Source organism: Alexandromys fortis, unplaced genomic scaffold (assembly GCF_014885135.2).
Source record: "Alexandromys fortis isolate MF-2015 unplaced genomic scaffold, M_Fortis_MF-2015_v1.1 scaffold_23, whole genome shotgun sequence".
Classification (NCBI taxonomy): Eukaryota; Metazoa; Chordata; class Mammalia; order Rodentia; family Cricetidae; genus Alexandromys; species Alexandromys fortis.
Genome location: NW_026067907.1, coordinates 1,675,454 through 1,690,849, shown reverse-complemented (window position 1 = coordinate 1,690,849; position 15,396 = coordinate 1,675,454). Strand labels below are relative to the sequence as shown.

At 43.2% G+C, this 15,396-nt stretch overlaps 1 protein-coding gene across 12 annotated transcripts in view; it reads left to right on the top strand.

Moving 5' to 3' along the window:
• Positions 1-15,396, top strand: part of Syne1 (spectrin repeat containing nuclear envelope protein 1) — a 461,878-nt gene that overhangs the window by 341,011 nt on the left and 105,471 nt on the right. For all 12 annotated transcript variants that reach the window (XM_050135800.1, XM_050135794.1, XM_050135793.1 and 9 more), the window contains 6 exons: positions 1,564-1,720; positions 4,100-4,231; positions 4,620-4,775; positions 5,317-5,526; positions 9,775-9,876; positions 12,686-12,805. In XM_050135800.1, the coding sequence (XP_049991757.1) occupies positions 1,564-1,720; positions 4,100-4,231; positions 4,620-4,775; positions 5,317-5,526; positions 9,775-9,876; positions 12,686-12,805 (877 nt within the window). The remainder of the gene's footprint in view (positions 1-1,563; positions 1,721-4,099; positions 4,232-4,619; positions 4,776-5,316; positions 5,527-9,774; positions 9,877-12,685; positions 12,806-15,396) is intronic.

Here is a 15,396-nt window from a genome sequence, read left to right as displayed (position 1 = left end):
ATTGGGTGGAACCCAAATGGCAGATAAATATCTACAAGTTAGGTCTCCAAATATTATTCTCATGCAAAAAGAAATTTGTCCTGCAAGGCTAGCTTTCTGTGGAAGATTCATTTAAAAAAAATACAACTCACACATTTTTTTACTGGTTATATAAATTTCTTAGAGAAACTACCCCTCAGTGCAATGGAGTCCAGTTCACAGGCTCTGGTCAATCTCAAGTTATTTCAAAGGCTACAAAGGAAAACCAACCGAGAAGTCGTTGACACGAGAGAATATTTTCCCATGAGAAATGAAAAGACCACATTCTAATTGAAGTCTAATTGCTCTGTTTTTATGTATGTCACTCAGGAAATAGAAGAATCTGGACGGTAACTGCCCCCCTGGTTTGATACTGAATTTTCATGCAAGCCTAATGAATGGAGATGGGTACACTGTAGCAAACACAGAAAAAACACCATAAGGAATCTTACTTTCATAGGAGCTTTAAAACTTTCCATTTGAAAGTGTTTTTCTTAAAAGTTTCATACAATTATTGGTACTTTTTTTCAATATTGATTTTTACGGTCGGTGTATGTCAACACATGGATTACTAACCCCACATAGTGAAGGATCGTCATTTCATCACACATAGCTCTGAAAACACATATGTTCTAGTTAACTGTCAAAACTGCATAACATGAGCCAAGTGGTGGTGGCGCACACCTTTAATCCCAGCACTCGGGAGGCAGAGGCAGGCGGATCTCTGTGAGTTTAAAGCCAGCCTGGTCTACAGAGCAAGTTCCAGGAAAGCCAAGGTTACACAGAGAAACCCTGTTTTAAAAGCCCAAGAAACAAACACTCAAAATACCCCTGCATTGCAGGGATGCCATGGTCACTGACATGTTGGGAAAACTGAGGCTCAGAGATGTGGCACAAGTTACCCACAGTGCCAACTGCTGTCACAGGAATTCTGCTTGCCCGTCCTGTTTCCCGCACGAGGGGGATGAAACCGAGGGCCTCATGCATGTCAAGGCACGCGCTCTACCACGACCGCGGCCCCCAGCCTCAGATCAGAGATTGAAAGCCTTACTCCTCACCCAGCACTGCTTCCGGCCCCTCATCTGTCCCTCCGCAGTGTGTCCGCAATGTCCCTTGGTCTCATGGTAAAAAAACTAACATTGTCCAGATTTTGAGTAAGTTTATTGCCTATCTGTCACAGGACCCTGGTCAGTGGTCACACTGTACCTCCTGATTCTGAAGCTGACAGTCATTTTATTTCACACTTGGCCATTTTCAACGCATTTTTAATACTCACGTGTTTGTGATCCAGATATGTGAAGACGAATATGCTTATTGCCTCAATGTTTCTATTTTAATTTATATTTTTTAAGGTGCGAGCCAATGACTAAGAATCTTTTTCCAATTTTTGAGGCCAGGTCTATTAATACCAAATAAGTTATCTGTCTCATTTTCGTTTTTCCCCTTCCTTCCTTCATCTCTCCCCCCTCCCTCGCTCCCTCCCTTCCTTTCTTCTTTCTTTTTATCTCACACATTGTAAACTTAGATTCTCTATTCTTCTAATAGTGAAAAACCTGCTGTGTTATCCCAGGAGTTGGGGATGGAAGGGACAAAGTCATGTGCTGAAGACCAGATGAGAATGAAATGGGAAAGTCTACATCAAGAATTTAGTACCAAGCAGAAACTGCTACAAAACGTTCTGGAACAGGAACAAGAGCAAGTGGTATCAAACATTTTCTTTCTTTCTTTCTTTCTTTCTTTCTTTCTTTCTTTCTTTCTTTCTTGCTTGCTTGCTTGCTTTCTTTCTTTCCCTTTGGGTTTGTGGAACAGGGTCTTGTATGACCCAGGTCATACCCTGGAACTTGCTATGTTCCTGAGGGTTGCCTTGAACATCTGATCTTTCTACCTCTGACTCTGCAGAACTAAAATTACAATCATGAACCCACCACACTCTGCCTAAATTTAGCTTTTATATACTAACTAATGTAAGAGATACACAGCTTATGCTAAGGGCATAAAGCAGAATAGTAATCTGTATTTTCATAATAATTCTGGAACAAACCTGAACCAAGTTATTCATCATGTATTTTCCATAACAGGGCGTGTTTCACATTTCCCCAAATACTTGTATTTGTATGTGAAAATTTATCTGATTTGTATGTAGTATTTTTACTCAAAAATGATTAATGTCTAATTTCTCATTAGCCTGAACCATTAAAGCTCAATTTAATTTTTCAACATTGAAAATTATAGTTGCAAGCCAAGGATATACATATCAACAGGATTTCCACAAATCTCAAACTAAGCTGCCAGGTCAACGCACTTTCCACTGTTACTTCCAGTATTGAATACTTTCAGAAGGTTTTAATGAGAAACATATTGGAGCTTTAGGGGGTCTTGCAAAAAAAAAAAAAAGAGAGAGAGAGAGAGAAGCCGGTGGTCAGGTAGGGCAGTTATTGGCGCATCTGGAAAGCTGGTTGCTGGGGTGGATAGTGTGTGATACTCGGCTTGGTTCCACCAAACATACAAAGTCCAAGGGAGCTGAACAGGCAACAGAAAGTTCCAGAGAAGTAGTAATTATTGGCTCAGCCTTTGCAGAAGTCAGGAATCAAGGGGGGATGTCAGAGGAGCTTGAAAGTTTAAAGGTTTGATGAGTAAGCCAGGAACCCCGGTATGCCTGGATGCCTCCAACAGCTGCGACTTGGGGCACTGGATCACTGGCCCAGGCCTCTGTTCTAAGTTAGCAGTGCCTACCTAGCTCACTCCAGGACAGCGATTTTTCCAGCGGGATAAGTCCTAGGGTCTATGCTGTTGGTTCTGAAGAATGTGCTATTCCCGTCACTCTGCCCAGGTCTGTAAGGGACAGAGGAGCTGGCTGCACACGAAACAAAGGATAGTAGTTGAACGGGGATGGATAGGAGCATCAAGGCATGCACTGTAAAGTGGACACAACATGGCAGGGATAACTGAGAGGAGATGGCCTGATGGTGGTCATGCAACCTGAGATCCTTGTCATTCTTGCTTGAGCTGTGCAGGCCAGACCTTCTGCCTCTTGGTCCTCTGCCTCGGGCCTGACTCTGCCGGAGCTGTCGTCTGATGATGGAAAGGACGCCATTGTCAGATATTTTCATGCAGAATCATATCCACCCTGACACTAATATCCTGTCTTTCACACAGACCTCCTTCCTTTGCCTGAATTAGCCCTTCCTTCCTTACAAACCTGGTCAGAAGTTTCTCACATCCAGAGCTAGACTTTCTGGGGTAGACCCCCTGAGTCTGGCGTCTGGCTTGCCTTTACCCCATAGTATTTTCCCGTTATTTTAGCTATAAGTAGAAAGTAGAGCCCCGGATTAGAGACTTCATTCTTTCATGGCTGTTCTATGCCAGATAAACCCATTGTGTTACAGGCTTATTTTATTCCTGTTTTCCATCCCTTAGAGAGAGGCCTAAACCTGCTGTTTCTCTCACTGTCTGCTCAGGCCCTAGCACCTGCATGGCTGCCTCCAGCCAGGTGAAAATAACAGCAGAAAGCCATGATAGCAGAAATTACATGAGGGGTTGCAACAGTTGATGATCTAAAGGTGCACTGGGTGACAGGTGCAAGCTACAGGCCTGAGGACCCTGGCATGCTCACAGGTTGATGGGTAGTCAGCCGTAAAGATGAGGATGAAGGGTGTGTGAGAAATCATAGGAATGTGTTTGAGTGGAGATGTCTTCAAGGCATCTGAATGCCTGTCCTCCCTACAGTCCTCATAGGGGGGGATCTAAAAGCAGTCAGAGGAGAAGAAGTGAATGCTAGCAGAAAAGGGCGCGGTCTTTGTCAGATCGTTAGGATCAATTATTTTCTAAAGGCAGAGATAAAGCTGGGAAGACATCTCAGGGGTAACTGTGTAAACACCCAGGCCCTCCACCATTATTCATTGTTTCTAAATCATGGTCATTGCTAGAGCTGATCATGCTACTCAGTAATATGTTGTGGTAAGTTATAAAATTCATATTTCTCTGGATGAGGCTTCTAGAACCTACCTTATGCATACTTCCAACTTAGAAAGCTACACACGGCTCGCTCACTCTTAAGTAAGCTGGCCCTGTTTGCCCGCAGCTTTACAGCAGCCCCAACAGACTCCTGGCCGGGGCACCACTGTACAGAGGAGAAGCGCAGACTCAAGATAAGTCTTCAGTGACGTCCTTGCTGGATGGACTGAACCAGGCCTTCGAGGAGGCATCGTCACAGGTATGGCTGTGGTCTTGTCTTTCTGGGATGGGTTCTTTTATTCTCTGCAAAATTATTCTATCTCTGCACATGATTGCTGATGCCCAGTGGTGAGTGTTTGGGCCTCAGCTGATTCCTGAATCTCATTTTGCTTGGTATTTCTCTGTGATTTTTTGAAGCACCATAATTGATTTGTTTTTAATTGAAAGATGTGTTGGGAGTAGAGGGGTTGCAGGCATGGTCTCCAGTAGCCAAAACTGTTGGTTGGCTATGTCTCTGAGGATGACCTTAAACTACTCATCGCTTGTCTTCACTTCCCAAGGGCTGGGATTCAGGTGTGTATCACTGCACTTGGATTGAAACTAATTCTTTATCTGTTTTGTGCATCTCGTGTGTGCTTCTTTTCCAGGGAGGGGGAACAAAAACTCAGAATATCCACTTGGAGCAGAAACTGTACGATGGCGTGTCTGCCACTTCAACCTGGTTGGACGACGTTGAAGAACGTTTATTCGTGACGACAACACTTTTGCCAGAAGAAACGGAAGCTTGTCTCATCCACCAGGAGGTAAGGTTGATGATTTCTGTCTGTGCATGAAATTTCACAGCAATTGCAAAGTTGGCATTTGGCAATTAATTTTATATATAAAGAATATTAAGAAGCAGACACCTTTAATAAAGTGCCATGGTGTGTTACTAAGAAGTAAAGTGTGGAACGGAATTGTTTCAATATAAAAAGCTCTCAAAGTATGCATGCTTTGCACTTCCATTCTTTTTAATGCGTATATGAGAGGAGGAGAAATAGAGAACTCCGGGTTATCTCAAATCCTCCCCGTATGGAACACAAGCTCTAAGGAAGGACTTCCTACCAGCGCTTTTTAAAATTTAATTTTTTGGTCAATTTATCTTTTTCAACATCTAATGATATGAAGTCCCCAAGAAAAATCTCTGTAGGAACTTCCCTGCGATCTATAGAAGTTCATGAAGGCCATTCAGCTTAGCTCAGTGTAGCTCTTCCTAAGAGGGAGGTCTCATAGGTTTCTAGGGGAACACGACTTGATTGACAGAGGTCTAAACAAGGAGGTGAACCTCTGCTTTCGTCACCCTAGGCGCTTGCCAAGGACATTAAGGAAATGTCTGAAGAAATGGATAAGAACAAGAACTTGTTTTCCCAAGCATTCCCAGAGGACGGTGACAACCGCGATGTCATTGAAGATACTCTGGGCTGTCTTTTGGGCAGACTATCCTTGCTGGATTCAGTTGTGGATCAGCGATGCCACCAGATGAAGGAACGCCTCCAGCAAATCCTCAACTTCCAGGTAAGCGAGAGAACAGATTATCAACCACGAGTACCTTACAAACATTCATTATGTGTTGCATGTGTGTAGCGGGGTATCTGAGGGTGTGTGTGTGTGTGTGTGTGTGTGTGTGTGTGTGTGTGAATGCGCATGTGTGAGGGGGGTGCGTGTACATGCATGTGCATGAGTGTTGACGAGAGAGGTCCGCCCCGGGTGTCATTCCTCAGGAATCATCCACCCTATATTGGTTTTTACCTTTATGCATGTCTTTATTTAATATGGGTGTATGGGGCAGGAAACATGCATGTAACCCTGACTTGAATGTTGAGGTCAGAGGACAATTCATGAGAGTCCATTCTCTCCTTCCATCATGTGAGTCCAGGGGAAGGACCTAAGGTCATTGCACTTGGGAGGAAAGTTCTTTGCCCACTGAGCCATCTTTCCGGCCCACCCACATTATGCTTTGGAGCAAGGTCTCTCACAGGGACCTGGAACTCACTGTTACTAGGGTAGGCTGGCTGCCCAGTGAATCCCAGGTAGCTAATCTTTGCCTATGCAGGGCTAGAGACTACAAGTGCACTGATGCACTGTTTTGTTTTATTTTCAGATGGGTTCTGAGGATCAACCTCAGGTCCCTGTGTTTGCCCTACAAGCACTTAATGTCTGAGCTATCTCTGCCCCATCTTACAAACATCTTCTTAATGGATAATGAAGTCCTGGAGCATTGCAGTCAACCTGGTGGATTGAACTCAAGATTTAGAGAGCCGAGTTTCATGCTTTTAGAATTGGAAGGTTGAGAAAACCCCTCAGCCAAACTAAGAGCTGAGTAAAAGTTTAAATTCAACCAATACAAGCCAAATTATCACTTAGTGTAATTTTCAGTTGGTAATAGTAGATTTTAATTATTGTTCCCAAAGAACATGCGGGAGGTTCTAGAATATAGAAAACACCCCAAACCTCACCACTCAAGAGTCTTGGAAATGGTTGTCATCTAGACATTTCTTCTACCTCGCTCAGAATTACACTAGAAACTTATTTCATTACTTTCCAATTCTAACCCTTCAGATTTATTAGCTTTTATTGTCATATTAGAATCCCAGGGCCAGATATGTAATTGTGTGCTTATGAAACATTTTCTGTCTCGGGTCACTGGAAAAAGATGGGAAGGTCACCGATAAACTTTTAGTGTTGCTGGCCTCCATGCCCAATAGAAAGGGCACTGTTCAGAGTTATTGGGTTTCAACTGATGCTACTTCAGCAAACAGGAGAACCTGACGTCATTTCTGATTTGTCAAACAAGTTGCTATGAAGTATCAAATGTTGCTTTTACCAAGAAACATTGAACTTTCTACATAGTCATATAAAGTGAAGTATTATTACCACTGTCAAATAATTTATAGTCTTAAAAGTATATAGTGAGGAATGGCAAGCTGGCTCAGTAGATAAAAGTGCTCGCTGCCAAGACTAAAGACCCGAGCTCGAGCCCCTGAACCTGCTTGCTGGAAGTACAGAACTGACTCTCGCATCTTGTCCTCTGACCTTGACATGTGCTGTGGCACACAAACATAAAATAAATAAAAACATAATAAAATATATATTTACTAAAACTAATTGGTTATATTTTCAGTCCCCAAATTTTCCTATGAATCATTTTTTAAATTCCTGTAACATCTCCTCTAGGTAAATGTTTTTCAAACAGAATGGAAATTAAGAATAAGTTCTCTGAAGTTAACATCCTGTATTCCTTTGTTCTGTTGGCCTTGTTTGCTCACCTTAGTTTTAAAACCAATCCCGCAGGCTGGGCTTCAACTCACTATGTAGCCCAGGCTCTCTTGTCTCTACAGCATATGCTTCCATGCTAAGCTTAAAATCCCTGCTTTGTCACTTGGTGCTGTATGATCTTGGTTGCTTGGTTATCTTGATCCTCGGTGTCTTCAACTATTAAGGCAAACCCATAGTCATTGCCTCACAATATTGTTAAGACTTCAACAAGTTCAAATAATTGAGATCAGTAGATTTTAATACACAGCGATCACTCAATAAATTTTATAAACAAAATTTTGCTACTAAGTAGTGTTAAAAACAATAGAGGGTCTCCAGTCAATAGAAAGCTTACGTTTCTTCTCCATGGGATTTGAGGGCAGGAGCTCTTTAGCACTGCTCGGTGTTGGGGTGGGGAGCAGGCAAGCAGAGACTAGCGGCTCAACTCAAGATGCCTTCTGAGAGCAGAGTGAGTAGAAAGGCATTTGCTGGAGGCTGGGTCTGGGGAATGAGAGAGGAGGGGCGCTAAGGAATTCAAGGACTCTGACTTGCCCAGCTGGAGGTCTTGACAAAGGAGTCAGACAGCTAGCTGTGCCACTGACCAAGGGAGCCGACTGTTTTGCTGAAACTGTTTTGGTCCAGATATGGGTGGCACTAAGATATGCTGCGAAGAGTCTCGGTAGGCATGTGATTGTGTGGTGACTGTGGCACAGAAGAAAGGAGTGGCAGTATTTGCACATCTGTGCCTGTTGGGTTGCATGATACAGAGCGAGAAAAGAGAAATACACTTGGAATCAGAAAAGCAGGGCTGATTATTTGGGCGTTACATTTTGCACCAGTGTGCACTGACTGTGTCAGTAAAGTTGAAAGGACCATTATGTTATGAAAACTTAATTTTCCTTACTCTATAATTTATCTACTATATGGAAAAATGCCAGATTATTGCAACATCTTAGTTTGTACCATGCAAGAGGCTTGCTTAGCCCTACAGTTGTGAACTTTTCCATGCAAGAGGCTTGCTTAGCCCTACAGTTGTGAACTTCTCCAAGGTGTATTTACTTCTCTCCCATTGCTTCCACCAAGTTAATGTTTGTTGCAGTTTTGTATCCAATGACTGAAAAATATGAACTAAGCATGATTTCTTAGGAATTTATTTTGTTGCAGGGGACCATGGAAATGACATGTAATCATGAAACGCTTTTTAAATCATGTTCTCTGTTTTTCTTCTGCCAAGGAGCTTTTACTTGTTGGTGGCCAGGTCATGAACAACAATTGGCAATTCAAACATTCATGTTCCAATTTAACTGAGAGAAAGAAGCCTAATAATAAGATAATGAAGGGTCAAGTCATCTCACCTAGCAATTCTTACTTAGTAATTTCTACATCAACCATATTGTTGTTTTCTTGGCTAATAGTTACCATGGCTTCCAGAAATGAGAACATACCATTTTCTGGTCTGTCCAATAGAACATGAGGAAAACACCCTGTTGAAAAGACTAAAAGGGTATAATATAAATGTTCATACTGCCTTTCTGACCCGTATTAGATTATGTCTACTCATCTGGATGAGTTGATGAACTGAACTGATACAGCTTTAAGTGTATATAGATGACTATGGAGGGATTGGAATATCCCTATCACTGGTGGTCAGGACTCTATTCAAATGAGTGAGAAATATCTTTCATTTTGTTTACAAACAAGTCCTAATTCTAGGAGCCTGTGACCTCCCCTTCAATGCTGTTGAGTAACAGGAACATATTTGGAAGCCATGAAAAACTCATCATTTTTCCAGTCCTCTCAGAAGGATTCCTATTTAGCTGGTTGCTGAGCTTGTAGCTTGGCTTCAGTATTGGTTGTGACAGCTCTTGCTTTTTTTCTAGCCCACTCAGCACTATATTCTCATTTCAGCCCCACATCCATCCTTCCTTCCTTCCTTCCTTCCCTCCCTCCCTCCCTCCCTCCCTCCCTCCCTCCCTCCCTCCCTCCTTCCTTCCTTCCTTCCTTCCTTCCCTCCCCCTCCCTCCCTCCCTCCCTCCCTCCCTCCCTCCCTCCCTCCCTCCCTCTCTCCCTTCCTTCCTATTTCTAGTGATCAAGCCCTGGGACTTTTTCTGCACCACTCAGCGCACCCCCAGCCCTCAGTTTTCTTTCTTGGTTTCTATATTACTTTGCTTTTCCACCTTACATTAAGATGCTTGTATACATTCATTTTTAAGAACATACTTTTATCTATATGAGTGTTTCGCCCATGTGTATGTGTATACATATAACCCAGGGGTGTCTAGTGCCAGAAAAGGCCAGAAGAGGGCACTGGAATCCCTAGAACTGGAGGTAGAGACACTTGTAAGAGGCCATATGGCTACAAGGACCCAAACTTGGTCCTCTACAAGAGCAACAGGTACTCTTCTGAGCCATCTCTCCAGCCACGTATTGATTCTTTTTTCCAATTTAAACAAATTTCATTCAAGAATAAATTAAGATTGTTTTTCCCTTTATTGCTTTCCTCCCCAGAATGACCTGAAGGTGCTGTTCACATCATTAGCTGACAACAAATACATCATCCTGCAGAAACTGGCAAATGTGTTTGAACAGCCCATTGTGGAACAGATACAGGTATGTACAGCTGTCTCAGATACAGGCATGTCCAAGTGTGTCCCAGAATCGCAGATACATAGATCACAGACACAGGTATGTACAGGTGTGTTCCAGAATAGCAGATATGATTTTCTGTGGGACATCAAATGTTCTTTGACTGGTTAATGACAAGCTGTAGCATTTTTATTCATTGTATATTTTCTGTGTCAACACTGGGTTTGGAGAATGTGCCCAGTGATGCTGACTTGGTCAATTCTACATGCAGCGATGGAATCTGGGTTCAGAAGGGACATCAGTGAGAGCTGCTGACCTGAAGGAATTTTCTACTCCAAAATGAGATCAAATATGATCTCTATGATGTAGGAAAGGAAGAGGGCAGTGTTGGGTGTGGGCCCCCACCATCTCCTTTATTTGAAGCAGGTCTCTTCTGTTAGGATTCACTGCTGACCATACCAGGCTAGCTGGCCTGTGAGCTTTCAGGGCTTCCCTGTCTTCACCTCCCACTCCCCTGTGGGAGAGTGTGATTATGGACACCTGCTACTGTGTTTGGCTTTCTGTGATTCTAGGGATCTGAACTCCAGTTATCAGTTTTGCCAGTCAATCCCTTCACCCACTTGGCTACCTCATCAGTTCCCCAAAATGTCCTTATTCTATGTTCCTACTTTACTGCTTGGCTCTTTATAGAACTCTAGGTCAGACATAAATTTCTCCCAGTTTGTAGATGTGTGTTTCCAATGCTGACTTGAGAAACCAAAAATCTTTCTAATTCCCAAAGGTCCCCAGGGTTTTAAAATATCACAATTGCATGCCTCGGGGAGGGCCTATTTTTATCACCCGAGCTGGGAACTCAGTAGGCTCTTTTGGTTGGATTTCTGCCTTTCTTATTTCTTCTTTCATCTGCTTCCTCTGGGGAAACTCTTCCATGAGATATTGCCTATCTTGTCCAGTGCTCTAATTATCTTTTTTGAGAGATCTTTTTTCTTTTTGTCCCTTTTTGTAAACAAATGCATTTTTTTGGTAATATACCTGGATGTATTCATGGTTTGGTGTTTGGAGTTTATTTTTTCCATATGATCTGTTTTCCCTGGGTCCCTTTATTCGTCTGCCGGCTTTGTCTCTGTCTGTCATCTTGGGTAGTCTTGGTTTCAGGGTCATCTTCTGCTGTCTGTTTACACCTGGCTTGGGGGTTCAACAGTTGAATGGGAACCTGAAGCAAGGATGGAACAGCAATTTTGAGGAGATAACATCTTTGGTTCGTTACATCATTTGTTGGACGATCTTTCTGTTCAAGTTTTAAGCTTCCTCAGTTGGTCTTATGAACCCTTCTCTCTCTAGACAGTAGAGGAGTGACCACAGCCCTTCCTGAAACAGAGTAGACTTGAGGCCTCATGCACAGTGTTTTCTCCTTTCCACACCCTATTTTCTTTCTTCGCTCCCTTCCCCCTTTCATCTCTCACCCCTTCCTTCCCTTCCTTCTTCCTTCTCTTCCTTTTGTCTCTCTCCATCCCTCCCCCTACCCTCCTGCCTCTTCTTCCCTCCAATACTCCCTTCCTCTCTTCTCTCCTTCCTTCCTCCTTGCTATGTAGGTGAGCTGCCTCCCAAGTGCCAGGATTATAGGCACAAGCCACCACTTCCAGCTCCCTTCTTTGAATCCAGCATTTAAGGCTGTCACCATATCCGTCACCCCTTAGTCTAGAAAGCCCCCTTCTCTTCTTCAGATAATAAGCTCTGTGGCTCTCATCGGGAAGGAAAGGGCAATGTGGCATGAAGCAGGGACTGGAGATTCCATACTCTTGGCAGCTTTTCCCTAGCTCTGTGACTTTCTCCTGCGAGTCCCTGAGACCCCCAGTGTTCTACATGCTTTCTGCGCAGTTCCTCTGCTAGGTTAGTACTCAGCTTTCTCAGGCTTAGTAAAATTTCATGTATGTGTCCAAATTCTAACTCTGAAAATATGTTGGGCGTGTGGCCTTCCCCATTTCCTGGCCCCAGCAGACTCAAGGAGGAAAGCACTCCAAAAACAAACAAACAAAATATTTGCTGTTATTGCAGAGAGCTTTCAGGAAAGGAAAACGTGGACACGTTTCATCTGCCATCTGGAGTCCAGACTCTTCTCATTGTCAAGGGCAACTGGGTTGTACTTCTTCCAAAAGCCCACTTAGACCAGGCCTGCTGGTCTGCCACCTCCCTCCTCCGCTCCCCGATCAGAGATGAGTTGCTTCATGAAGTTTGGTGCCTAATTAGATTTAGGTCTGTTTTATTTTCTGCTGCCATTCTGACAAGACTCTCAGCTCCCCGGAATCGAGGACAAGGTTTCCCCTTTCTACAGACCTCACATTGGACAAGCCCCTTTAATCCTTGCTAATTTGTTTTTCCACTTTACAGTGAGGACCATTCCTTGAGCGACTTTTCTTACACATCCCTGTTGCCATCCTGGTCCAGTCTCCAGGGATGCTCTGCTGTGTTTCGGGAAGCACCATCGGTCCCCTAGACATCTCAAGCACATACCTTGTTCACACTGCCATCCTATAGACTATTTCCTGTGTAGGTGTGGTTATCTACACATCCCTTGCTTAAAGAGGTCATTCTTCATCCATCTCTCCACCCTAACTCTACCCTTCCTCCTTGCCTAAGAAGGTTGATGCATATTATAATAAAATACCTTCTCCTTTTTCCAGTAGTATGCAGGGATGCTTTTTATGTTTTATTGGAGTTAGTTTCTTCTTATGTATTTAAAATCATTTTTGGGCGGTAGTGGTAGACCAAAAAGTCAAACACGTACCTCCTATGAGGGCAGAAATGCTAACAAAATGTTGTACATTTCACCTAGGCCATACAACAGGCTGAAGAGGGACTGAAGGAACTGGACGGTGGAATTGCTGAGTTGAAGCGGCGCGGTGATAAGTTACAGGTGGAGCAGCCTACCCTGCAAGAACTCTCCAAGCTCCAGGTAGCATTCCCACTCAGTCCGCTCAGCTTCGGTGACCCCTCCAGCTCAGCCTCAGTGGTCCATCCTGCTGAGCCTCCGTGGCCCATACTGACTTAAAAATCAAGAAAACATGCTTCCACTCTTCTCTTGGAATATTTTCACCTTTTTTTGTTTGTTTGTTTTTAAGACAGTTTCTCTGTGTAGCTCTGCCTGTCCTGGAGCTTACGCTGTAGACCAGGCTGGCCTTGACCTCACAGAGATCCTCCTTCCTGTGCCTCTCTGAGTGCTGGGATTAAAGGTGTGTGCCACCACTGCCCAGCCTCTTTTGGAAATTACTAAAACAAAAGTCATGTCATTTAGGTTTTAACTCTTATGTCCAAGTAAGGAAAAATATCTGAACTCTTGGTCACTTCTGAATACAATAGAATAAATTATGTTCTCATGTTCCTAGCATTCATATTTTTTTTCTGACACACGCTCTTATATTTTTGGTTGTGAGCCTAGCCTTAACCCATGACATGCGCTCTTATGATGAAGTCTGAACACCATGCTGGATTTCAGTGGTTACATATGTTTATTTCTGCTCTCGAAAATATAATCATCATTATTGCTCCTACCAGTAAAATGGAAAGGGAGAGGATTTTAGTTCAGTGTTGTTGTATATCCCTAGGGGCGGTTTAACAGAGTGAATATTCAAGGCAGAACTTTTTAGAATTTTTTTTTTCAAAGTGCTGGGATGTAATACAGATGTTCAACTCTAGAGCAGCAACAAAACTTAGGAAGTTGGGAAATCCAAGCAGATTTTCCAGTACCTTTCAAGGACGAAGAAAAAAAATACCATTTAGCATTAATTCTGACATCTATGCAGAACCTATACACAGGACAGAAGGGCGAAACTGAAGTACCTGGCCAGGCCAGTAAAGTTTAATGCCTTAGGAAAAATAAGCTGAATTTTTAAAATGTGTAAATTATATATAGTTGGGCATAACCGCACAGTGTGTTAGTTTTTTCCTCTGGGGATGACTGCAGAATACTTGAATGGTGGTGAATTAAGCAAAGTCTCAAGTCCTTCCCTGAGAAAATGCAACAGCTCTTCCAAACAAGCATTCGCTCTGAGTCTGATTGTCTCAGGCCTTTGGCTAGCATTTTCAGATGTCACAGGGCAGGCCTCCCCCCACCTTCTTGCCCTTCCTTTAGATCTTCTTGCAGCGCTTTGGGCGTCAGGTGTAAGAGTCAAACGTCATAGCCGTAAATAAGCATTCAAGTTGAGCTTTTCCAGATCGAACGGTTTTGGCTGCCCCATCTCAGCATGACGCGCTAATCAGACCCATCTGCCTCCAGTAAATTTTGTTTGGTGTCTCACCAGCTCCTAAAATGCCTTTCCAGATTAAACTGCTGTTTACTTCACCATGTTTGGCAGAGTTGTTGCCTTTTTAAGTCTGAGGGTTTTGCTGCTCACATTAAAGTCCCTTGGTTTTGTGGCTCCTTGTTTGAAAGGTGGTTACCCCCAAATCTGCCAGTTAGCAGACAGCAATGTGGGAGATGCTCTGCTTATTTACTGTAAGATTAAATAAACGCTAAGATCAGAGGAACAGTGGGAATCAGGTTTTTCTATGGCATCTCTCTTTACCTCGTGGACATTTTTCTTCAACATCTTCACCCCACGTCCCATCACAGATAAGCAACAGCTTGAGCAGACAGTCAGGAAATTACTTCATGAGTCGTTTCTAGGAAATACTTTGGTTTAGATTGCTTGGAATATTTTTTTTAGTTATTTTAATTTTCATATGTATGGGTATCTGTGCACGATGTGTGTGCCTGGAACCCACAGAAGCCAAAAGAGGCCATTGGATCCCCACAGACTGTAGTTAAAATTGGTTGTGAGCCATGGAGTGGGTGATGGCTCCTCTCGTTGACCAGCTGCTGCTGGCAACCACCCGAGCCTCTCTCTAGCCCTTGTTCCTTCTTTAGAATCTTGAAAAGTTAAGTTGTGGTGTGTGTGTGTTTGTGTTTGTGTGTGTGTGTGAACATGCACATTTGCTGGTGATCAAACCCAAGGCCTTCTGCCTGCTAGACAAGTGCTGGACTAGTAAGCTACATTCTCAGCCCTGTATTTTTACCTTTTTAGTAAATGTAAATTGTATCTTAATATTTGGCATAAACTCTAATTTTACTTTTCCCCCAACAGTTGTGCTCTTTCCACACTATTTTACTTGCTGGGTTTATCCTTAACCCTAGTCGTGGCATTCTTAAATCGTTGTGAATTTAGTTCATCTTCTTCAGTTCTTCTAATGTGATTTATGATTTGTTCATTAAGAGCAAAATCAAATTAAAAGCAGAAAGGAGCGTGTAAGATTGCCAAACAAGATTAACAAAAGAACTTGAATAACCAAAGATCAAAACCAGGAAAGTCACAGTCCCATGCATGTGTATGAAAGATGTGGGGAGCGATGTCCAGAGTATCCATCCTTCCTTCCTTCCTTCCTTCCTTCCTTCCTTCCTTCCTTCCTTCCTTCCTTCCTTCCTTCCTCCTCCTCCTCCTCCTCCTCCTCCTCCTCCTCCTCCTCCTCCTCCTCCTCCTCCTCCTCCTCCTCCTCCTCCTCCTCCTCCTC